Source organism: Elgaria multicarinata, chromosome 14, assembly GCF_023053635.1.
Source record: "Elgaria multicarinata webbii isolate HBS135686 ecotype San Diego chromosome 14, rElgMul1.1.pri, whole genome shotgun sequence".
Classification (NCBI taxonomy): Eukaryota; Metazoa; Chordata; class Lepidosauria; order Squamata; family Anguidae; genus Elgaria; species Elgaria multicarinata.
Genome location: NC_086184.1, coordinates 30,400,937 through 30,427,129, shown reverse-complemented (window position 1 = coordinate 30,427,129; position 26,193 = coordinate 30,400,937). Strand labels below are relative to the sequence as shown.

The following is a 26,193-nucleotide window of genomic DNA, read 5'->3' as shown; positions in this document are numbered from 1 at the left end:
AGAGGATAGGGCTGGTGACAATGGCAGTGAGAAGGTGGACTCACTGAGAGAGTGGCCCATGGAGGGTGTCTTGCCCTTGGGCCCTCCAAAACCTGGAGCCCACGTTGGGTGGTGCTGCCAACTTTTGGCTCTGGCTCCACTCACCACTTGGCAAGTGGACCATAACAGATGAACCACAAGGGAATGTGGACCTAAACAGGAGGGGGGCAGGGAGGTTCTCCATCTTGACCCAAGGGCTGAATTGGGGGGAAGGCTGCCAAGTCCATCAAGAATAGCTTTGCATGAGGCGCCAGTTCTACATTTTTTCAGTAGTGGCCCCCATCCTCTGGAACAATCTTCCATGTTTGGAAACTGAAGTGGAAACTGGTGAGCCTCAAATGCTTCTTGAAAACACGTTTGGTCACTCAGTCTTTCCCCGAATTGTAATCAATGACAGTGCTCTGTCATAGGTGTGCACAGCACATTTCATTAGGTGATTCAGCCAGGGATTATTATTTTTAAGGTAAACATTGACTTGAATATACAGTAATAAAGGACTTTTTTTTTCATTCAACAAACAAACGAAATAAACGAAAACTGAAGTAAACTGTATTTTTTTAATTAACAAATAATCTGTACTGCACTGTTGTAATTATTTGATTGGGACTGAAGTAGAGGAGCACTCATTTTACACAGTTATCTTGCTAAGACTCGATGGCCTTGTAGGTCCCTTCCAACTCTGCTATTCTATGATTCTATTTCTACAATTCTTTTTCTCCTGTCTTTTTTTCATCCTCTCTTCGTTTTCAGGCAGCATCCTATGCACATTTACCTCAGAGTAAGTTTGATTGATCTCAGTGGGGCTTGTAAAGGAAAGAGGCTCCCAGCGCTCCAGCCAGTCTCTTACTGGATTTAGCACGGATCCCAGGCACTGACACTCACAAGCTCACAATGTGAGGTTTAAGACCTTTTATTCAGACTAAGGGTAGGGATACATGGGACAGACTAAGTAAAATATCATAAAAGCATGCATAACGTAAGAACCCAGTACAGGAAACAATAAAACTTAACTCTAATATCTCTTACATCAACCCACGCTCTTCTCACCGGCCGACAACCAACCTGTTGCCCCAGGCAGAGGCTATCTTTTCACTCCTTCCCCCCTCCCTCCTGCTTTGTTCTTCCAGGCATCCTCACACCTTTTGGCCGGGGTGCCTAATCACTCAAGGCCAGTTGACAGATATGGCGAGGCTGGCGCTGGTCTCTTCTACCCTGGCCAGATTTCACCCTTATCTTCCTATGAAACCATAAAATTTAATTAAAACAACCTTGTTCCCAGATTCCAACTCCCATGCGCTCCTATCCCGGTTAACCCGTGCCTTTCCCTTACAGGGCTTACTTCTGAGTAGACGTACATAGGATTGTGCTGCAGCTCTGTTTTAAAGTGGCACAAGATACACACATACCATGTTTACCAAAAGAACGGCTTGAAAAAAGCGGGTTGGACACCCTGAAATAAGCAAGGGCAGATAGGAATTGTTTTAGCAAGCATTTTGAAAAAGGTGCTGCTGAATGAACCCTCCTTAGTTAAGAGGTCCTGGGGGGCATTGCAGTTCTCCCCCCTTTCTTTTCTCTTGCTGGAGTCCAGACTGGGGTGGGTGGTGGGGCGGGTGATGAGGAGAGAAGGCACGTGAACAGACAGCTTCTCTCTCTCTCTCTCTCCCAAACATTACAGTACCTGCAGGGCTGATGACGAGAGGAGGGCAGCAGCTCCAAAGGGGGGGAGGGCAATCTTACTCCTTACAGAAACAGCCCCCTCCTCGGCTCTACCACGTGCTGCTTCCTGGCCCCAGCGTGGCTGCTGCTCCCACCTTGTCCAGCAACTGTCGCGAGAGGTTAGGCAGAGCAGCTGAGAGCAGGGAGCGGCTGAGTGAGTGAAAGAGCAAGCGAGCGAGCGGGGTGAGGGGGCAGCGGCTGCACAGGTGAAAAAAGCCTTCCGGAGGAGGAGCGGGGTGGGGAGCAGCTGAATTTGTCGCTCTTTCCTACAGCTAGCACCGGCCCTGCTACTGCAACATGGCGGCAACGGTGGACTAGAGTGTTCAACTGAACCCTTTGAACCTGTTGTCCACAGGCCAATGTGCTCTGTTTTACCACTTTCGTTATAATATTTTAAAGGTATTTATTGTTGGGGACCACAATGGCACAGCCCTAGACAGCATCTGGAGCACCATAGAATGCTGCAGAATGCTTCTCCTATGGAGCCAGCGTGCCAATGGAGCAATAAGGAAAAAAAAGAACTGCCGATGGACCGGTAGGTTTTTAAGCCTTATCATCTAATTATCTGGGCTGGAAATAGTGAAGAACGGTGAAGATTGAATGGGAAACTTTGAGCTACAGAATGGGATTTAAAAGATTAAAGTATTTTGCTGCTTAACGAGTGTATTTGAAGTGGAAGGAAGGTGGCTAGTGGAGAAGTAGCCCCTCCTTGAACTGTTAAGAGCGGCTGTATAAGGAATCTCCCAGACGGAGAGCTTATCTTGAAAGGAATTTTAATTGCAGAGCCATCGTCAGGAGAGATTGATTGATAGCCACCTTTTCAGTAGCAAGTAATAAATCTCGTTAAGCACGGCAGTAAAACCCTTCTGAGCTCGCTGTTTGTTGGATTTGAAAGCGAAACTAATTAGCAGCAGCAGTATTTACAAGCCTATGCCACCCAAAAAAACTGCCCCGGTGGTGAAGCCACGCTGGGTTCAATACGCGTCCAACAATACCATTAAAAGACCTCAAAGAGTTGTTGATCCAGAGCTGGAGACGGAAGAAAAACAAGAAGAATCTGTAATAACGACAAAGGAGTTGAAGATGGCTGCCGGAGCTGGCGTAGAGCCAGCAGGGCAAGAGGAAATGGTGGATCAAATTTCAGCTATGTTGAGAAGTCTTAAAGCTGAACTATTTATGAAAATTGAAACGGAAATTGACAAAAATAATAAGAGGGTGGATAAGCTGGCTGCAGAAATGGCTATAAGAGACAATCAACTAGGCTTTTTGAAGACAGAGGTTGATCAAGTGAAAAATCAAGTTAAAGAAATTAAGAAGACTCAAAATGATCAAGAGGTGAAATTTAAAGATCTAGATAAGAGACTGATTGTTATGGAAGATAACGCACGAAGAGTAAACGTACGCGTTCGTTATATGGTGGAGAAGAAAGGGGAGGACCTCAGGAAGAATATTCTAAGCTGGTTTAAAGAACTAGTCCCAACCCTGCAATTAGCTGAAGAAGATGTGGAGCGTGCTCACAGGGTAGGGGGTTTCAGAAGTGGTGCACCCCCCAGAGATGTTTTGGTGAAATTTTTAAGCTATCACAAGAAAGAGCAATTGATGAAAGAATTAAGAGCATTGGGTGAGCTGAAGTTCCAAGGAGCATCAGTGCAGGTCTTTAATGATCTGTGCCAACAGACTTTGGAATGGAGACGCAGTGTCAAGATCATAACGGAGGAATTGAAAAAGAAGAAAATTCTTTATGCATGGGGATATCCGATTTTCCTGCGTTTCTCATACAACGGGGAAAATCATAGGGTTTTCTCCGCCCAGCAAGGCATGGAGCTTCTTGAGAGCTTAGGTTTGGGTCCTCAAAGAGATGCTGGTGGCGGTGCAAAAAGCGGTGATGAAGAAGAAAGAGGAGCAGTTGGGGGGGTGGTGTAGATGGTTAATATAGCGATGATAAGAAATATATTAATTAGTTCCTGCTGGCTCTGGGTTCCTGGCTTCTTTCCCCCCCCCCCCAAAGGGTAAAAAAAAATGGCGGAAGTATTAGACTTCCGGGTATATATTGGGGGGAAAAGTGATGGGAGGGAAGGGGGAAGTGGGGTGGGAGGGAAGGGTATGTTAGAGGTGTTGTATGTATATGTGTGTATGTTATGTTTTCAACACGATCGGGATCGAATAGAAGATCAGAGAGATGAATATGGATAAGAAGTTAAGGATCTCAATGCTCAATGTCAAAGGTCTGGGGGCAGTCGTAAAAAGGAGAAGGATTGAACAATTGTTAAACAAGGATGGTTCTGATATGATATTTCTGCAAGAGACTCATCAAATTAAGGAGAAAAAGAACGTTATTCGATTGAGATGGCCAGTCTATTATGAAGTATCGTTGGGGACATCAAAAAAAAAGGGAGTGGCCATTTTGATTTCAAAAAGAACTGGGTTTATGATGGAGGATATTAAAAAAGATGAGAATGGGAGATATCTCATGATTAAAGGTAAACTGGAGGGGGAAAAATATACTTTGATTAACATGTATGCACCAAATAATAAACAAAAAGAATTTTATGAGGAGGTATTAAGAGAGATGGAAGAATTCAAGGAGGGGTATGTAATTATGGCGGGAGACTTTAACATGGTTATGGACAATAGAGTAGATAGGTCAAATCCCTCTGAAGCAGAAAAGAGAAACAATGTTACTATTTTAAGCAAATTAATTAAAGAGAAGGATTTTGTTGATTCTTGGAGAGTTCTCAGAGGGGCAGACCCAGGATTCACGTTTTATTCTTCAGTCCATCATACATACTCCAGAATTGATCATATTTTTGTATCTAGAGATTTTGTAACCAAGACATGTAGAATGGAATTAGGGACAATCAAGGTATTGGATCATGCACTGGTAAGCTTAGTTTTTGCAGTTAGTAAGGAATATAAAGAAGCATTAAGGTGGAGATTGAATACTAAGATATTTAAGAATGATAAAGTAATTGAGAAAATGCAGAAGGAATTGTCAGAAACATGGGAAATAAATGAGAAAGGGGGAACAAGAATAGCAGTGGTTTGGGATACCATGAAGGCTGTGTTTAGGGGGAACTGTATTAGGGAAACGTGTAAATTAAAAAGACAACAAGAGGCAAGGCAGGCTACTTTAGAAAAAGAGATAATAAAGCTGGAAAAAGAATATTGGCAAACTAAGAACAAACATAAATTAATAGAATTAATGGCACAAAAAAAGGAATTAGAAAATATTAATTTAGAAGAGGTACAGAGGAATTTAATTTATATGAAAAGGGAATATTTTCAAAATAGTAACAGGAACTCTAAGATGCTTGCCAAACTCACACAGAAAGAAAAAGCCAAAAATGGGATAGGGTTAGTAAAAAATAAGCAGGGTAATGATTGTCATTTGATGAAGGATAAAATAAAAAATTTTCAGGATTTTTTTGAAGAGTTATACAAGAAAAGAGATATCCAAATGAAGAGGACGGAGGAATATGTGGATAAATTTTTGAAGAAAGGATTAGAAAAAGAACATAAGGAAATAATGGATAATAAAATATCGCAAAGTGAAATAGAGGAGGTTATAGACCAGCTTAAAGCAGGGAAATCACCAGGGGCAGATGGTTTAGGACCAGAGTTTTACAAAAAATTTAAAACCTTAATAGTGCCAAAGTTGCTGAAATTATATAATGCAATAATGGAGGGGGAGAGGATCCCAGAGTCATGGGAGCATTCTATAATAATTTTAATTCCGAAACCAGATAAGGATCTAACTCTCCCCGATTCATATAGACCAATTTCACTAATAAACCAAGATGCAAAAATTTTTTCAGGCATTTTGGCTAAAAGGTTAAATAAATGTATAGCTAAATATGTAGGGGAAGATCAATGTGGTTTTATAGCAGGTAGACAGATGCACACATTAATAGGTAGAGTTTTGAGTGTAATACAGGGGATAAAAAAATCAAGGATTAAGGCGGGTATTTTAGCGTTAGATATATTTAAGGCTTTTGATTGTGTGAGCTGGCAAACTTTAAAGTTGGTTATAAATAAAATGGGATTTGGTACTAAATTTAGAACAATAATAGAACAGTTATACTCTAAAAGCACAGCTGTAGTGGTAGTAAATGATGGAATAACGGACAAGATACGACTAGCTAGAGGGACAAGACAAGGATGCCCACTCTCGCCAGTCCTGTTTGTATTGGTGATGGAATTGTTGGCAAATGCAATAAGAGAGGATGAAGAGATAGAGGGGATAGGTAATAGTAATAAAATTAAACTGAACATGTTTGCAGATGATACATTGATGACTATCAGAGATCCTTTAGGTAAAATGGAAAGAATTAAACAGCAGTTGAATGATTTTGAGGAAGTTACGGGGTTAAGGATAAACTGGGCAAAATCGGATTTGATGTTATTCAACTATACTAAAAAGGAAGAAAGGGAGTGGGAAGGGAAGGCTTCAGTTTTGAAAAGCAAAGAGAAAATTAAATATTTGGGTGTTAAGATTACAAAAAATTTAGAAGATTTGGGAAGTGAGAATTTAAATGGATTGAAAAAAGAATTGGAGGAAGAGTTAAAGAGGTATAAGAAACTGAATCTTTCCTGGTTTGGAAGAATAGCTTTAATAAAGATGAAAATTTTACCTAAGATTAATTTTTTCTTTAGAATGTTACCGATAAGAATTTCAGTGATAGAATTAAAAAGATGGCAGAATCTTATAAATAATTACTGCAATGAAGGGAAGAGATCAAGGATTAATAAAAGTAAATGGTATTTAAGCCAAAAGAGAGGCGGACTGGGTCTCCCAAACCTTGAGTACTACTATCTAGCTAATAGGTTAAGACATGTTGTTGAAGCAATTATAGGGGTAGGGGATTTGAAATGGATGGAGGAAAATACGCTAGGGAATATTGAGTTGAAATTGCAAAATGTGTTTTTTAAGCAAAAAGGGAAGGGTAAATGGCTTAATGATTTAGATAACCAATTTCTGAAGTTCCATTGGGAACTTTGGGATAATTATAAAAAGGAATTGTTTTCAAGTAATTCCCCCTTAACACCGGTGATAATGTTAAAGAAATTTCCTGAAAATTTAAAGATGAGGTTAAGCAAAGTTTTAAAAGAAAGAAATAAAATGAAATTAGGAGAGTGGTTAAGGGGGATGAATACAAGAGAGAGGTTGGAAGAAGTTTTGAGAGATTTGGAATTAACGTGGTTAAATTATTTTCAATTAGAACAATGGACTAAAAATTGGGTAAGAGAAAATGGAGAATGTAAAGAGAGGACGAAATTTGAGGAATTAATTGAACAAAAAGAAATAGATAAGGGACAAAACATAGGGATAAAGGGGTTAGTGAGTCAAATATATAATATATTAGTTGAGAAAGGAGGGCTGGATAGTGCTGGGAAAATGGTTTGGGAGACTGATTTGAAGATACAAATAGGACAACAGAGGTGGGATGGACTATGGAGACAGAGAGTGTTGAGAAATATGTCAGTAAGAATAAAGGAGAATTATTATAAACTTGTATGGAGGTGGTACTTAACTCCGGTTAGATTAAATAAGATTAATAAACAGCTTTCAGCAGATTGTTGGAGGGGTTGTGGAGAAAAGGGAACGTATTTACATATGTGGTGGGATTGTATACATGTGCAAAAGTTATGGAAGATGGTGTTTTATGAGATTGAACAGATTGTGGGATTTAAAGTAGAAGTTACACCAAGGATTGCATTACTCTCACTGCATGATGATCCTAAATGTAATAAAGAAATGAAAGAATTGATAACGAACCTACTGACAGCTGCGAGGTTGATAGTAACTAGGAATTGGAAAATTACAGGAGATTATTGTATTGAAGAATGGTATAAAGAAGTGTGGGACATTGCTATAAACGATAAATTGACATGTAATATAAAAATGCAAAGAGGCATAGTAAAAACGAATGATTTTGAGAGTATATGGAAAAAGTTCCTGGAGTTTGTATTTTCTAAAGGAAGGGGGGTTCCACCAACAGATGAAACTATGAGTTTTTGGAAACAAGAATGAGATCCCGAGGTGGGGGGAGCACTGTTATGTTTATTATATTATGTTTAATAGGTTAATATTGAATATATGATAGTAAGGTATGATAATATCTTGTATTAAGTGATTTTGATTTGTGTTTGTTGTTTTAATATAAAATAAATAAAATTAAAAAAAAATTAAAAAATAAAATAAAATAATAAAAAAAGAATGCTTCTCCTATGCGCCTATGGGCCAGGCGGGCCCAAGGCATTTTGCTGCCTGAAGCACACCAAGATGGCGCCCCTCCCATTTCACATACAAAAACTGACGGGATTGGCAGATTAATTGGTGTTTAGTAGTGATGATGAAACATTAGTCTCCACTGCACCTCAAGGCAGCAGGTTAACTTAGGAGGCACAGAGCAGGTTGCACAGGTCTCTCCCCTCACACCTTGCTGCCGCCTCTCAGCTTGTTGCCTGAGGGAACTGCTTCACTCTGCCTAATGGGAGGGCTAGCCCATGAGAGTGGAGAACTAATCATGGATCTTCCCTCCCACACCTGCTGTGGAATGTCAGAGGGGGAGAAAAGGGGGTGTGCTGGTGGTTGGGACTCCAGGATATGCAGTCTCTTATAGCCTCTCCATCCACCAAAAGTTAAGGCAGCTGGAGGCCTGTCTCGCTGCCTTTTGTATTTTAAATGCAGAAGCAGATATGAAATCAGCTCTGTCCTCCTCTTGCTTTGCCTGTCTTTTGTCAGCATGGCATAGGAGAGGCTGAGGGCCCTGAACTCCAAACCTCTGTCTATTGGGATTGCACCTATATATTGGTGGTGGTGATTACTATTATTATTATTATTATTATTATTATTATTATTATTATTATTATTATTATTATTATCTCTTTCTCGCTCATGGTGGTTTTTCTAGATGGACATGGCGGGCTTTGCCAAGTCATGCTGTCTTTTACAGATTCATGAATTTCCTGACATTTGAGCATGTTTTAATTATGACTGCAATATCATCTCCAATATCATCTGTATGCAGACGATACACAATTGTATCTCTCTTTTCCCGAACTTTCTTCTGACGTTCAGGCTAGGATCAGCATCGCTTAAAACTATTAAATATAATAATATTCTAAATAAATATATAAATGGTATATAAATATTCTAAATAAATAAATAATAATAATAAATAAAACTAAACATGGCAAAAACAGTATTGCTTGTCTTCCCTCTTAAACTGTCCCCTTGCTGTTCATTCTTTGTTACTGTTAATAATGTCACACTTTATCCGGTGGAAGAAGCTTGTAGTCTTGGCTTCATATTTAATTCTGCATTTTCCTTCTCCTCACATGTCGAGGCTGTAGCCAAGCCCGGCCGCTTTTTCCTATATAACATTGCTAGGATCCGTCCATTCTTATCTGTATCTTCTGCTAAGACTCTTGTAGACGCTTTGGTTATCTCCCGTTTGGACTTTTGTAATCTTCTCTTGACTGGTCTTCCTTCTGTTCATCTTTCCTCTTTGGTGTCTCTTCACCATTCTGCAGTCCAGGTTATTTTCTTGGCTCATCACTTTAATCATGTTTCTCCTTTGTTGAAATCTCTCCATTGGCTTCCAGTTCCTTATAGAATTCAATATAAGCTTCTTTTGCTGACATTTAAAGCGTGCCATAGTCTTGCACCTTCTTATCTCTCCTCTCTCATTTCACTCTACCAACCCCCTCGTATCCTCAGCTCTTCAAATGCTATGTTGCTCTCCCACCCAAGAGTTTCTATCTCTCTTGCCCGGCTTCGCCCGTTCTCTTTGGCTGCCCTGTTTGCTTGGAATGCTCTTCCAAAGAATCTATGAACTACGAGTTCCATCTTAGATTTTAAAACGTGTTTGAAAACTCATCTGTTTTCCATAGCTTTTGGTATTTTAGCCTGATTTACTGTTCTTATTGCTAAGATTATTCCTTTATTTCTGTTTTGTGTAACCCCTTCCCCCCTTCATATGTTTTAATGTGATTTTAGACTGTAAGCCTCTAGGCAGGGTATCGCTGTTTTATTTGTATATTCTGTACAGCACCAAGTACATTGTTGGTGCTATATATAATAATGACCGCTTTCTGGATGTTGGTGTGGATGTATTTTGGTAGGACCAGTTTCTGAACATTTTCTGTATAGTTTTTTTGGTGCGATGCCAGTGACTGATGTGACTAATGGAATAATTGTGACCTTTTTCTGTTGCCATAGTTCTTTGACTTCCATGGCCAGTGGTGTATATTTTTCTCTCTTTTCCTCTTCCATTTCAACAACATTTTTGTCATTTGGTATTGCTATGTTGATGAGTTATGTGGTTTTTTCTTTTTTTTTGTCTATGTCTGTTATGTCTGGTCAGTTGCAAGGTATTATTTTGTCAGTATGAATTGTTCTGTCCCAGTATATTTTATGATCAGCATTTTCCAAGATTGTTTTGGGTGAGTATGTATAGTATGGTGTAGGTTGTTTGATAAGATTGATTTTGATAGCCAGTTGTTGGTGAATTATTTTTGCTGCTGTATTGTGTCTGCCCATATAGTCCATTCCTGCCAGAATCTTACACCCTCCTGTTACATGGTTTATTGTTTCTTGAAATTGGTGGCATTTCTTGCATAGGTCTGTTGTTACATTGTTATGTTTTATGATGTATTTTTGGTAGTTCTTGGTTGTTGTTGTTGTTGTTGTTATTATTATTATTATTATTTACATTTATATTCCACCCCATAGCCGAAGCTCACTGGGCGGTTTACAGAGATTAAAACATGGAACATTAAAAACTAATATACAAAATTTAAAACCATAAAAAGCATAAAAACAGATTACATACAATATCTATCCTGGGTCAATTAAAAAGTCAACATATGCTGTTAAATGCCTGGGAGAAGAGAAAAGTCTTGACCTGGCTGTCATGCCCTGCATGGAAATGGAGTCGGGAGATGAGGGGGAGCTGGCAGAGGCTGGACCCAGTGCAGAGGGGCCTGGCTCAGGTGGTGAGAATAGACTGGCAGAGGCTGTGGCAGAGCCTCAGGGAGAGGAGCCAAGGCCAGCAGGAACCTCTGCCAGCTCTGAGGGCCTGATGCCGGCAAAGACTCTGGAGGAGCCGCAGGGATCTGAGGAGGAGACGGAAAAGCCCGGTTTCAGCCAGTTACGGGCAGAGAAGGCCACCAGACGCCGGTCTCGCCATCTTCAACAGAAACGCCAGGCAATCAGAGATCAGCTGCGAGACTCTGACTCAGCACTCTGACTGAGGATAAAAGAGCAGCCGGGAGCCCTGCCAAATTGTCAGAGATTATCTGAGTTCTTCGGCGGAAGCTTTGGCTCTGAGATCTCTTGACCACGCACCTTGCTCCAGATACCGAGTTCCTGAACCCCTTGGACTGCTTTTGACTACGTTTTGCCCGTGCCTGCTCCCGTGACTCCTGGACTGTATCTTTGGACCTTGCTGACCGTCGGCTGTGCTTGACCTTGGACTGAACCACCGTATCTCCGCCTTGCCACGTCCCCTGGACTCTGGACTGAACTTGGACTTCGCTGTAAGCTTGAACCTTGCCCTACTACGTTCCATTTGCCTCAACTTCTCAAGCCCCATTTCCCCTTGCCTGCTTTCCCCGTTTGTAACTTGCAATAAACTGAACTGTTGCTAAGATACCAGCTGGGCTCATTTGTCTTTGTCAAGCCATTTGGCGGCTTTCCCGGACACTGGCGTTGAAAAAATAACTATGTTTTTATGTTGTATTGGGTGGGCCTTTATGTAAACTGCTTGGAAATCTTGGGATGTCAAGCAATATAGAAACAGCTTAATAAAACAAATAAAATTGTTTTCAAATAATGTGTATATTAGGCAAAATTGCACGTGAATTTTCATGTAAACTCATTTCTTTCTTTCTTTCTTTCTCTTCCCCCCCCCCCTTTTTTTTTTGTTTGTTTTTACAAATTCACAATTTTCGGGATGAATCAAACTTGAGACTGAAAATAACCCTCAATCTTTGGGGCAGACCGAACTTAAGATGGGAAAAATTCAAAACAGAGACAAGCCAAGACTAACAGCTTTGTCTTTCCCTCCTCAAATATGGCATATATATACATACATACTAGCTGTACCCAGCGTAACATACACCGTTGTAGCATATCTTAAAGTTTATTAATTAAATATCGCGGGGGCACGGGCTGCTTGGAGGCCGCCGATACAGCGCTGTCTGGAAGACCTGGGGGGCAGGGAGGTCAGGAGGAGGGGGAGCAGGTGTCCCCCTCTCCCCGGGGTTCCTGTCAGCCTTGGGCCACCCACCTAGCTCGCATGAGATTAGGCTGGGGCCTGGGCTCGCAGAGGGCGAGCGGCCTCCCACCCGGCCACCAAGGGCCCCGGCCGTGCCTCGCTCATGCTCCGGACCATGGTGCTGCCCCCTTCGTGGGGGGGGAGTGAAGAGGCAGAAAGGGGGGTAGGATTACCTTGGAAAGCCCAGAAGAGTCGGGCGAGGAGCTTAGCAACCTGTATCAGCTGACGTTACACATTGTTACTGTTGCTGCGCAACCTGCATCAGCTGAAGCCTGTATGGAAACATACCTAAGCGTTACACACACACACACACACACTTTTAAAAAGATTTATTTTTTCCCCAAAATATACACCATCTATGTACAATTATCTCATGTCTATAGTTTGATATAACTACATTCTTATTTTTAAAAAATCTTGATGCAGTAAACATTAGGAGGTGGTGGCGGGGGCCCAATGGCATCACTTTGTGATTATTTTAATTGAAGCTGGGAAACTCCAAGTCGCAGAGGTTCGTAAACCACATTCAGGCAAGAGTGCCACTGAAGGGCGGTGGTGGGGAGACAGAGGAGGGATCATTGGGTTTGTGATTGGATGTGGGAAGAATACAGCAGGCGGAGTCCCCAAGGACTTGCATTCTTCCCTGATCAACTTCACAATCCCAATACTGCATACCACTGAAAAGAGATTCCCAGAGATTGAGAGGAAGAAAGGACAGAATCAGCCGGGCTTGGAACACCCTGGGGCTTGTGCACTGTCTTGAAGGAAACCTCACAGCCAGGCTATTTTGCATCCTAGGCAAGGTGAGCTACTTGCACACCCACCCACACCCACCCAAATTGCCAATGCCGATTCAGCTGTTCAAGAAGAGTTTCTGAACTATTATATTTTCCTTTTATTATGGCCATAGCTAGACCCAAGGTTTATCCCTGGATCGTCCAGGGGTCAAACCTGTTCATCTAGGTGACACACAGGGGATCCAGTGCTCAGGCAGGGGTGAACCCTTGATGATCCCAGGATAAACCTTAGGTCTAGCTGTGGCCTATGTTTTTTTCTTAAAACAGCTAATTTGTATAAAACTGTGGCCCTTAAAGGGCAGTACTGCGCCCCTCTGAGGTCTGCGCCCTAGGCGGCTGCCTAGTTGGCCTAATGGTACACCGGCCCCATTCATGGCCCAAGTGATGCCATCAGGTTTAGAGTCCTGTCCCAGACAGGGCTGGTAGAAGCTCCCTAGGGACTGGGCAAGAGGTAGAACAGTTCATTGCAGACGCTCGGGGACTGGGCTGGGTGTGCTATGAAGCCTACTAGGACCAAGGCCAATGTACAGGGGGAAGCACAAGAAAATCCTGGAGGAGGACTTTTGCCTGAGCATCTCATAGCCACACTTGCCCCAGAGTCAGGCAAACACTTCCCTGCTTTCACAGGTTTGCAATGTACTTTTGGTTTGCACTGTATCACTGTTGTGAATCTCTACACCGTAGACCTGTACCAATTTGACATTCCCTCTCCCCAGAGAATTGTAATCTGGGGTGGGGGCGGCTTGTGCTGGGGCCTCTGGCAGAGAGTTCACAGCCTCCTCTCCAAAGGACAATTCCCAGGAGTCTTTGGGAGATGTCGTGATAGGCATTAGAGCAGACTTCCCCAACCTGCTGCCCTTCAGGTATGCTGGGCTACAACTCCCAGCATGCCGCAGCCACCTGACACAGGCCCGCCAGCTTGCCCCACCTCCACCTTCTCTTCCCTGTCAACCCACCCCAGCCTTCTCCTCTGCCCCCAGACCCAAATCTGTAATTGGCAATCTTGGAAGAGATCAGAGATAACAGATGTTCCATGCATTAATCCCACACCCTGCTACATTCAGCTTGAAAGAAGGCTCCCCCTGGCCCCAATGGAAAACTTTTTCAACCCTAGTTTTAGCATGGGGGGGGGCATTTTCAGAGTGTGGTGGGAATGGAGGGGACCATCCCTCCCCAAAACTGTGACACTCCTCCCTCCTGCCTCCTTTCTGAAGTGTGCGAACAGTTCAGAAGTAAGGCAGTTGCTTCTGAAGAACCCCATGCGGCCTCGGTACATGCGATTGCAGCCCCAGAGAAAAGAGGAAGAAACAGAGGCAAAGACGGGCACTTCATCTTCCAGGTAGCTACCATCACGCTACCCGTTTATCAGTGGCATAGAACATGGGAAAGCCATGTGCCACGTGGCATCATTTGTTTGGCTTTCCAAGGGAGGGAAGCCAACTTCAGCAGCAGAATCAAAAGTGCCAAAGAACATAGCAGAGAAAGCTGTGGACGTTGCCTCTTCCAAAGGAGCCAGGAGGCACCGGTGACCTTTCTTCATTACTTTGACTGAGGGGCAGATGAAGGAGAACCTCCCAGTCCAGGAGGGGGTCTGCTAGAACCCTGCTAACTCTGCTCTCTCAAGCTAACCGCCATACTCCAGTCTTGTGAGGTCACAGCCCTCTGGCTCCTTGAATCACTGGCAATATGACAAAGGAACAGGACATGCCATTAGAGCTCAGTGCAGGAAGCTTCATCCAGGCTCCCCTTGCATGGAGCAGGATTAAATCAGGGCTAGTCTGCAAGGTGCTGACTGCATCACAGCAAGTGGGGCTTTGGGGGGATGTTCCTGTAGAGTCATCACATCTTCCTGGACTGTGGTGGCGGGACAAGGCGTCTCTTGTGAACCAAGGAGGGTCTGGGAACACAAGTAGAGGCCAACTAACCCTCCTCCCCAAACAGTGGTTAAGAGGCAGAGCACGGGATGGAAGTTCTGTCTCTGCCTTTGCGAAGAAGAGCCCCCCACGCTTTACAAGACACAGCAGATGCAAAAATGACATATTGTGCAATGATTCAAAAACAATTGCTGCTTGCTCCACTTGCAATTAGGGTCTGTAATTATCTCTACCCTCAACAGTAGTCTTGCTCTTTGTGTGTCATACCTATGGACCACTAATGATTTCTCAGACATCATGATTAAGGTACATGCTGAAGCAGGTAAAAGTCTGGCATCCCATCAATTAGGAGAAGTAAGGCACATAATTGGATTCGAAATACAGCTAATAGCAGGACAAGGTTTTCGAATTAATAGATTGTGGGGGGGAAATGGAACACATGAAGCAGAATTGAATCGGGGGGGATCTACACTACTGCTTTTAAAGCGCTTTAAAGCACTTTGAAATCATTTTGAAACCCATATATGCAGTGTGTCCTGGGCCTAAACAGTTGTCAAAACTGTTATAAAGCGCTTTAAAGCAGTAGTGTAGATCCCCCCAGTTCACCTAATACGGCCTTCTGACATTTTGGGTTTTTTTGACTAAGTAGAAGGTTGCATTTGTAAAATCCTACAATAATATACGTTGTGTCATATTGCTATTTTTTGCAAGGGTTCCCCCCACACGCTGTTTGGCCTGTTTAGATCTCAGGATACACTTTCTCCCTCTGGGTTTGCTTTTGACCATCCCACCTCTGCTTTCACCAGCTGCAACCTGTAACCCACCAAAGTCAGTCCCTGAACTGGAAGTGGGAAATGGGCTGGGTGCCTATGCTGTCCTATGCCTCCACCTTCACCCCCTTCTCTGGGTTGAGAAGAACTAGCACAAGTAAAGGGGGCAGGTACCGACTAGGGACCCTTGGCTGTAGGGTCCTCTGTCTTTGGGCAGGTAGCCACATGTGATGACCTCTTGGATCCCTTGTGATGACTTTAAACACAGCAGAATCGACCCCTTCCCCCTAGCCACTCCCCGGAGAAGACAGCCAAGCGGGCAACTTGCCAAGCTGTGTGTGGGTCATTACCCAGCGTTTACCCAGGAGGGGCCCTACAGAGCTATCCTTTGTTCACCCAACCCTTAAATATAATGCTAGATGCTAGGAACACTAAAGGCGTGTGCCACTTTACATCAGGGGATACAATTCTTCCAAGACAGCTGTCTGGTGGGCTCTGAAACAAAATACTTACAGAGTGATGCTTGGCTCTTGGAGTGCTGGGCAGAATTTCCCCCTTGGACTCTCATCCTGACCATGACACCAAGGGTACCACCCTGCTCTCTCCACTTTATTAGCTTCTTAAAGCCACGTTGCCTCCCAGAGGACAACTTGCACAGAGTACCTATGCCTGAAAAAGCAGCACAACTAAAGAACAGCCCCAGGCTTCCTTCCAAACGCCCCCACCCCAGTGTTCCAGTTCTGCGAAGTCTACCGACGACAGGAGAAGGCTACAAAAGCAGCTTCAGAAGCCAAAATGACCAGGCAGCAGAATAGCTGGTGCAGCTAGTTGTCGTTCTCAAAGGTTTCCTCTGGGATGAGGGTCTGAAACGGATAGTCCCAGAATGTGCTGGTAATACCAAAGCCTGAAATTGAAATGGCGGAGGGGGGGGGGGGAGAGAGAGAGAGAGATGCAGAGTAAGTCAGGACTCTTTAGCCTTTTGTCAGCCAGATTTGGCACTTAAGCCATCCTGGGAGATAAGAAGAAGGGCCACACCCTGCTTTACTTAACATCAGCTCAAACCCAGATGTTACCTCTGTTGCCTGGTGCTGATATATCCTTAAGAGCCCAGTCGTGACTCTCAGAGCTTCCTCTACAAGGATGGCTTGTAAACCATGGTAACAAGCCACCATGCTGGGGTTCGGACAACACAGTAAGCCTCCCCTGGACAGAGCGGGGAAGTCTAACGATCAGCAACAAAGTCGAGAACAGTAACTGGGTGCTGATTTGAAAAGTAAGTACGGTGAAAAGGAGAAACAAAGTCCCAGCACATAAAAAAATATTGAAGTTTCATTTCTCGGAATAGCCCAACACGTTTTGGCCCTTTACTGTATATTTCTGGTCCATCTCAGTGGCCTACTCCCAGGAATAAAACTTTTATTATTTTTTACTTTATCTCTCCTTTTTTGCCGTGTGATTTTGGATGTTCTCCAGTTTTGTCTGACTCTGAAAGATAAGTAGTCACGGGTAGGGATGGCTGCCGTGGGGAAATCTGGCCTTTTTAGGCTCACCGGAGTCCCCCAAAGCCCCAAAGCCTGGTTTGCATTTGCGAGCCAAGCCACAGGCTTTTCCCTGAAATCCGGGAACACGTCTTGTTTGTTTTTCTTGTCTTGTCTTATTATTATTATTATTATTATTATTATTATTATTATTATTATTATTATTATTTATTTATATAGCACCATCAGTGTACATGGTGCTGTACAGAGTAAAACAGTAAATAGCAAGACCCTGCCGCATAGGCTTACAATCTAATAATTAATTAATAATAATTAATAATAATTGTCTTAAATGGACGTTGTGGCCATAATTAGCTTAATTTGCACAAGTTGTGCCAGCAATCTGTGTAAAACACAGGTGCAATTTGTGCAAATTAAGCATATTATGGCTGTAATTTGTGCAAAATTTAGCCAAATTCTGTGCAAATTATTTATTTATTTATTTATTATTACATTTTTATACAACCCAATAGCCGAAGCTCTCTGGGCAGTTCACAAAATTACACAAATTGCGCTAGTAATTTGCATAAATGTCTATGTAAAGAGGGGAAAAAGCCACCTGACAATCTTGCCTGACTCAATCTGTATTGATTTCAGCCAGCTTGGTGACGTTCACCCTCCCAGGCGGATTTATTTATTTATTATTACATTTTTATACAACCCAATAGCCGAAGCTCTCTGGGCGGTTCACAAAATTACACAAATTGCGCTAGTAATTTGCATAAATGTCTACGTAAAGAGGAAAAAAAGCCACCTGACAATCTTGCCTGACTCAATCTGTATTGATTTGAGCCAGCTTGGTGACGTTCACCCTCCCAGGCGGATTCCTCCAACATTCCTAGCCAAGGGAGTGTTCCTGGCACAAATAGGCGCCTTGTTCCACTGTGACAATTCTCAGACTCACAGTAGGAATTCAGTTGGAGTTGGTCTGCACCACCCCAAGCTGCCTTCACACCCCACTGATTTTTTGTCAGGTGTGTACCATATAGACTCCCACAAGGCTGGACTGAAGCCCTGAAGTAGCAATGGCAGTTATCGCTCGGCAAAAACATCCTCAGGCTCCAGCATGGAGTATCTGCTACCAAGGTGCAGAACTGCAGTCCCCACCTGGGGTCCCAGATATGGCCTTTGAAAGTTCCCCAAATAGCTACGCCCCCTTCCCGCTTTCTCCTGACTGCTGATCATTTGGTGGCTTGCCAGCTTTTGTCCAGCTCCCCCACCCCAATGCCTCTCCTATGGTTCATGCTGGTATTTGGGGTCTTTTCTGCCTTTGGCCCCTCCCACCACTGGACTGTGGTCCCTCAGAGCTTCTCTGAAACGGAATTCAGCTCTCGGGCCAAAAGCAATTCAACATCCCTGGTCTACTCAAAAGGCCAAGATGTTTGGTGCCTGAATATCATGGTGCTTTAGGAAGAATCAAGGAGAACTACGGAGCCTGAGCCAACCCAAAGCCAGCATCCTCCAACGGCTGCCCAGGAGGCAAGAGCCACACCTTACCTGCTTTCTGGTGTTCAAAATGGTGCTTTACGTGATAGGCCTTCAGTTTGTACAGGTAGGTGCCTTTCTCTGGTGACCCGTAATGCAAGTAATAGTGTGTCATGTCATAGACAACGTAGCCAAAGAGCCCCCCTGTGAATAAGGAGAGCCCAAATGCGTTTGGGAACAACGGCTTGGTGATAACATAGATTGCAAGGATGATCAGCCCTGCTGGTACAGGTGGAAAAACCAGGCGGGAGTCATCAAATGGAGACTGAAAGGGAATAACAAGGGGGAAGAATGAGTGACCAGCAGTTCAACCAAGACTGATGCTGCTGGGAAACAAGCCATATTACAGGTCCCGACTACTCATGATGCGGAAGACCTACGATTAGGCTGTGTGTGCACCTCTTGATAAACCATGGCTAACTGTGACAGGAAAGAGCTGCAGTGAACTTCTCTTCAAGCACTTCTCTTCCCTCTCCTCCTCCAGTACAGTCATGAGGCCATCAGAAGCTTGCTTCCTCCCACAATGGAGGTGACAATACAGCCTCATTTGCTGTGTGGGAGGGAGGAGGGGGTTCAGAGGAGGGCAATGAGAATGAAGCAAAGCCCTATGAGGAGAGACTGAAAGAACTGGGCAGGTTTAGCTTGGAGAAGAGAAGGCTGAGGGGAGACATGACAGCACTCTTCAAGTACTTGAAAGGTTGCCTCACAGAGGAGGGGCCAGGATCTCTTCTCGATCCTCTCAGAGTGCAGGACACGGAATAATGGGCTCAAGTTACAGGAAGCCAGATTCCGGCTGGGCATCAGGAAAAACTTCCTGACTGTTAGAGCAGTACTACAATGGAACCAGTTACCTAGGGAGGTTGTGGGCTCTCCCACACTAGAGGCCTTCAAGAGGCAGCTGGACAGTCATCTTTTAGATACGCTTCAAGGTGGATTCCTGCACTGAGCAGGGGTTTGGTTCTGATGACCTTAGAGGCCCCTTCCAACTCTACTATTCTATGATTCTATGAGGAGGGGAAATCCTTTTATTCCACTCTCTGATAGGACGTGAGGTCAGGGGCTAGATGGGGACCCCTCATAGCCTAGAGGTTTAACATCCTCCTCCCCACACATCCACTGTGGTTTTTGTCTTTACTGAAATGTAACGCCGGGGGTGGGGGAGTCTATGAGTTTGACTGAAGGAACATTGCAGAAGGACTGGGGTGCATAACTCTTCCCTTGCAAACTATTTTTCAGGTCAAAATCCCCCCTCCTGCTCTGAGCAACGTTCCCAATTGTGTGTGTGTGTGTTTGTGTGTGAAATACAAGACCCCTCTATCTTCCCCCCACCCTCCCATGGGTAAGGAAAAACACAACCTAGGGAGGGTAATAGTGCCAATCATAATCTCCAAAAGAAAGAGGAAAACCCTGGTAAGGCAGTGGGATTTTTAAAAAAAATGTAAAGAAGCTCTTAGTGTCAAGTGGCTACTAAGCTAGGGCATACACCAGGGGTGTGCGCTCCACCCCAGAATTATCTGGTAACCGCGGAGGATTTGATCTTCTGGAGCAGAGATTGGCTGCTTCCAAACCCACTGATTAATATCAGAGTGGAGATGTGCCCAATCGGAGCTTCTAAAGTCTCTGGAATTATCCTGCTCTGTGTGTGTGTGTGTGTGTGTAAATTGAATATCTCCATATTTGGAAGAAGCTGAGTGGGGTGAGGGGGTAGCTTTGATATTGACTTCTGTGGCTAACCAATTAGGAATAGCCACAGCGCTGTCCCTGACTGTGTTCTCCTCCAATTGCAGTGTTTGGGGGAGGGTGAAACACTAACTAGTGTCCGCAAGCAGGACACAGTGCAGCAGCACCCTCCTGCCCATGTTCCCCAGCAACTGGTATTTAAGCTCACTGTCTCTGATATTGGAGGTAGTATATCAGGACTAGTAGCCATTGATAGCCTTCTCCTTCAGGAATTTGTCTAATCCGATTTAAAGCCATCCAAATTGGTGGCCATCACTATCTTTATTTTTAATTTTTATTTATTTATTGCATTTTTATACCGCCCAATAGCCGAAGCTCCCTGGGCGGTTCACACAACTTGTGGTAGCAAATTCCATAGTTTAACTATAAGCTGTGTCCTGAATCTCCTACCAACCAGCTTCATGGGATGACCCCATTCATTTCTAGTATTTTGAGAGAGGAAGAAAAATATCTCTCTATTCAAATTGTCCACACCAATGCATAATTTTTACACCTCTATCATGTCTAGTGATGGGGCAAAAATTTGCATGGGCCCAGGAGGGCAATGGATGACCCTACATCCACTCCTCCCGGGGCCCCAATGGACCCATCACACCTGCAGGACAAAGGGGGCGCAGGTCTGGGCAGAACTCACTTCCTCCCTGACCTGTGCGCACCCTTTGTCCTTTCCGCCGTATAACCATATGTATAACAAGACATTCAAATTTCAATCAAAAAGGTGTAATACATCATCATTCAGCTAACGGTATCAAAGTATTACACCTTTTTGATTGCAATTTGTATGTCTTGTTATACATATGGTTTTAAAGTTTTTCTAATTAGATATTATAAATTTTTAAGGTACAGATACTTGTAAAATGCCTCTAATAGTAAATATTATGATACAAAGGACTTCTTTGTTTTTTAGATAAAGCCCTGAGGAAGAACGCAACTGTGTTCGGAACACATAGGCACCTGGCACTTTAATAAAACTTTTGCTAATATTATTTTTGAAGATTACTTGGTTCCACCCTTGCCTTTGGCTATTTTTTACTCCCTCATGGCCTACCTACAGGCACCTTGCGGGGTTGTCATGAGGGTGAGAGGGTGGGGGGGGAAAATGAATTTAATTAGTTTAAACATTAACTCACAGGCCGATCACCAGCCTACTACTTTCAGATGATTACCTCGCAGACATACTGTCTACCTTAGGGGGCCTGAGCAACGCTGGGTATATCAGCTTGTGCAATATATAGTGAACAAAAACTGCAACAAAACAACTTTTAAATTCCATAATCACAACCCATGAGTAGTAAAGGACAAAGAAAGTAAATTACTGTAATGAAACAATATGTGCAGTCCTTGCAAATGCATATAGATGAACCCACGGTTTTCTTTGGTGTACGTTGAAGGATCAAGTAGGCTTAAGGGATAGAGCTCTAGGCTTGTGAAGATGAGAGAATACTGGAGATTCATGTCATATTTGTGGTATATTTTGGGTGCTTTATTGCAATCTTTTGTCACTGTATATCACTGCGCTGTGATATACACTCCAGATGTGTTAGGCCGGAAGTCCCATAATTTCCAGCCAGCATAGGCAATGGCCATGGTGGCTGAGCATAATGGGAGTTGTAGTTAAACACATCTGGAAAGCACCAGGTTAGGGAAAACTGGTCTACTGTATTATTCTCTGCATAGAATTCTCCATTTTTTCAGCAACATTTATTGTTTTTATTCTGACCGTTTTTATATTGAGGGTGGAGGCACCTGCAACCGATATCCAGTGCTGGTTTTACCAATGCACACAGGTGTCACCCAGCACTCCTCTTTTTCTTCCCTGTTGCTGGAACAATTCAGGGAATTAGGGAAACCTAATCATCACCTTGCAAGGCTAACACTATCTGATTGTACATGGTAGCCTAGTTTACTCCAGTTTTGTTCCTGGAAAGGTTTCTTTCTCAGCTCCTGTCTTGCAAAACACCCTCCCACACCCATCTGAAGGCTGCCAGATCACTGTAACCCTCTTACCTTATGATGCTGGCCATGCATCAAGAAATGCAAGGTGATTAGGTAATAGCTGCTGGCCGGTGGCTTCAGGTGGAACACAAAGCGGTGGATGAGATATTCCAGGAAGGTCCAAATGCACATTCCCATGAGGAAGAGCAGGGGGAACCAGTATTTGTGAATACGGATGGAATAAGCTGCAAAACAAAGGGGAGAAGGGAACTGTCCACAAGCCTTCTGAACTTCAGTCATTGTAGGAAGAGGGGCTGCTATAAACCAGTGTGGTGCAGTGCTTAGAGTATTGGACTGGGACTGGAGAGACCCAGGTTCACGTCCCCACTCAGCCATGGAGCTGACTGGGTGACTTTGGGCAAGTCATGGACCCTGAGCCTAACCTACCTCACAGGGTTGTCGTGAGGAAAACATAGGAGGGGGATCATGCATGTTGCCATGGGCAGGATATCAATGTAACAAATAAATCAAATTAAATAAGAATGTAAGAAAATCCCTGCAGGGACAGAGCATGAGTCCACTGAGCCCAGCATTCTGGTTCCAGCCCTGGCTAGCCAGAGACTACTTCTGGGAAGCGCAGAAGCAGGCTAGGAATGCAATGGTCCTCCCCTTTTGTCCTGAGCATCTGGGGTTCGCTGTTAGACTGGCTCCAATCACGGAGGTTCCATTTAGCTGTCGTTTCCAATAGCTGTTGGCAAGCCTACCCTCCACCTCAACTCCCCTTCCAAGCCCATGTTTGAGGTGGGATCCTGCCACGACACAGGCTTTGAACACCAGGCCCGGCCGCAGCTACTCCCTGCTCAAGCCAAGCACCACCGCTTGATACGCCTGAGGCGAGGGATAAAAACCACCTTCCTCCAAACTATGTGGAGAAACGGGTTTAAATGGAGAAGGATTTCAATCTTTGCTCCTCTGATGCCATGTTTCTCACCTGCCCAAGGGTCTCTACTTCCCTTGCTCGGCTTCATCCATTTTCTTCGGCTGCCCCTTACGCCTGGAACGCTCTTCCAGAACATTTGAGAACTACAAGTTCAATCGCAGCTTTTAAAGCTCAGCTAAAAACTTTTCTTTTTCCTAAAGCTTTTAAAACTTGATTTTGTTCTGACTTTATACTGCTAGTTTTACTCTACCCTGTGCCTGTTTGGTGCATTCTCTTCCCCTCCTTATTGTTTTATTATGATTTTATTAGAATGTAAGCCTATGCGGCAGGGTCTTGCTATTTACTGTTTTACTCTGTACAGCACCATGTACATTGATGGTGCTATATAAATAAATAAATAAATAAATAAATAAATAATAATAATAAAATAATGTGCTGTGAATTATATGTGCTGAGGTGAATTATTGTCAGAGTGGGTGCTAAATGTATAAACTTCAGGTGATATATGCCAAACAGACACGTGGGATTTTTGTGGTAGTTAAAAACAAAATAATTAAAATTTATTTTTAAAAGTTCACAAGCTTTGTTTCAAATTAAAACATTTTAAAACCTTTTTGAAACCTTTCATCCAATCCTTTCACCCATTCATATACGCACTTTCCTTTCTCTCACACAATCACTCTTGAGCTTTCTTTATTATCGGTATTGTTTAATATACGGTATTAATATTATCGGTATTGTTTAATAAATGGCCCTTTACAGCCGCCATTTACACAACTTTACTTTTATGGAGAAACCAGAGCCACCCTTTTTACCCAAACTGGTGGTTCACTAAGGGGAAAGTGGCCGCCGAGTGCTCGTGGGCTGTGCGAGTTCCCAGCAAATGGGTCCAACAAGGGGCAGCAGGTTGGCAACCAGGCTCCAGCGGCCCCCAGTGTGTGTGTGTGTGTGTGGGAGTCTGCTGGACTCCACCCCCTCTCGGACTCCCACAACATCCCTATAGATAGATAGATTTGATTTATTTATTACATATCTATACCAGCCATGGTAATTCAGCCAATTCTACCCAACAGGCCATTTCAAACTTTTTCTTTATGCAACGTGGCCTTTTCATATCTTCCACCTTTCAAGTTTCTAATGCTGAGTCTTTGGTCCAACTTACCTTTGGTATTCCAATATTTAGGTTTATCTCCCTATATTTATCAGGAAGTAGGTATTTGAGCAGCTGAATGCTCAGTTGGATAAATGCCCTGAAATGGTGGCTACACTTGCAGTAGCTGCTTATTGGTGGCTGCATCATATAACTGAGGCATCACAGATTTGCATCCACCACAGAGCTTTGGGTGCGTATAGACAGCGCCCTGATCTTTTGAAGAACAGATATTGTTCTGCCTAAGGGATGAATCATCCTATATTACGGGCAGGGTTTCTTTGTACTAAAATTCTTATTGGATTGTGAATGTAATAAATAAAATATTATTACTTTTTATCCACACACACACACACACCTGTTGCATTATTCATACTTTTTTTTTAAAGGCGTGCTTGAACTATTTATTTATTTATTTATTTATTACATTTCTATACCGCCCAATAGCCGGAGCTCTCTGGGCGGTTCACAAAAATTAAAACCATTCAAAATATAAAACAACAGTATAAAACCATAATATAAAATACAATGTAAAAGCTCAACCAGATAAAAACAGCAGCAATGCAAAATTACAAATTTAAAACCATGTTATTTAAAATTTATAGATTGTTAAAATGTTGGGAGAATAAAATAAAGAACTACTATTTTTATTCTAAAGAAAAAGCAACCATGGGGCCCCAATTCAGAATCTGTCCCTGATCTGGGTCTGGGCCCAATACCAGTTTCTTGCTGAAAATCACCCCCCCCCCGCCCACCCAAATCTGCCAATTGGAACTCAATCTGGAGAAAGTGGACCTTGCTCCATTTGCACTGGTTACATCCAGACTGGATTACTGTGGTGCTCTCTACGTTGGGCTGCCCTTGAAGACAGTCCAGAAACTTTGACAGATTCAAAATGTGGCTGCCAGTAAGTTGTGGCTGGGCATCAGCTACCAACCAGCATCGACTTCAAAAGTCCTGAACCTGCCTCCGCGAACCTGGCACCTTCCAGATGTGTTGGACTTCAACTTCCACAATGCTGGCTGGGGGTTACGGCTAGCAAGTTGGGGGAAGCTATTCTAAACTCTTCTCAAGCACATTTCCTTTTAAATTATCCCTATTTGGGGAACACTAGAGCTTCATCACACCAGTGTTATACTGTACATTCACTGTGAATTACATGCAAAGGACTCTGATGTTTTCTACTTTATAATCTGCTTTTATTGTGAAGTACTCCGATGTATCCTGCTGTGATTGCGCTGCTTCCCTAAAAGAAGCGCCGAAAATAGAATCGCGGAAAAAGCGACTCGTCTTTCTCCCTCACAATCCCAAGGCTAATTTTAACATACTTCCTTGTCCTTCTCCGAGCAGCCACCGGGAGCACAGAAGGATGATTTATAAACTTCAAATTAAACAAATGCTTACATCTGCGTAAGTTTTAAAGTTAAAAACATCAAAATCACCACAATAATAGATATTAAGGAGGGCTTTCAGCATACCAAATTTGAATCAGATTGGGTCATCCATTGATTTTTTTAATGATTTTTTACATTTCCCCCCTTAAACCCTTTTCCTGGTATGCAAAGGATCTTAGGCGTGCCACCCTCCGGGGTGTGATTTAGCTAACAACAACAACAACAGCTTTACGCTATGGAGATAATTCAAGGGAAATGGGTACAAGAGAGCTTCGGCTATTGCGGAGTATAAAAATGTATTAAATGAATGAATGAATGAATGAATGAATGAATGAAGCTCCTAGAGAAAGGAGCTTTTCTTCAGCAGCACTGAGGTCAGAGACAGGGAACGTGTGGCCATCCAGATGCTGTTGGACTACAATCCCCATCATTCCTCATCACTGGCTATGCTGGCTAAAGCTGATGCACATTGCAGTCCATCAACATCTTGAGGCGTACACCTCCCCATTCCCAGATTTAAATCCCTCACTAC

The 26,193-nt window shown here is 43.4% G+C and overlaps 1 protein-coding gene across 2 annotated transcripts in view; it reads right to left on the bottom strand.

The window, feature by feature from the left end:
- Positions 1-15,921: 15,921 nt before the first annotated feature.
- The window catches only part of FA2H (fatty acid 2-hydroxylase), a 28,093-nt gene continuing 17,821 nt past the window's right edge, over positions 15,922-26,193 (bottom strand). For both annotated transcript variants that reach the window (XM_063140958.1, XM_063140959.1), the window contains exons 4-6: positions 22,250-22,422; positions 18,515-18,767; positions 15,922-16,383 (exon numbers count right to left, since the gene is read on the bottom strand). In XM_063140958.1, coding sequence (XP_062997028.1) covers positions 16,304-16,383; positions 18,515-18,767; positions 22,250-22,422 — 506 coding nt within the window. In that variant the 3' untranslated portion in view covers positions 15,922-16,303. The remainder of the gene's footprint in view (positions 16,384-18,514; positions 18,768-22,249; positions 22,423-26,193) is intronic.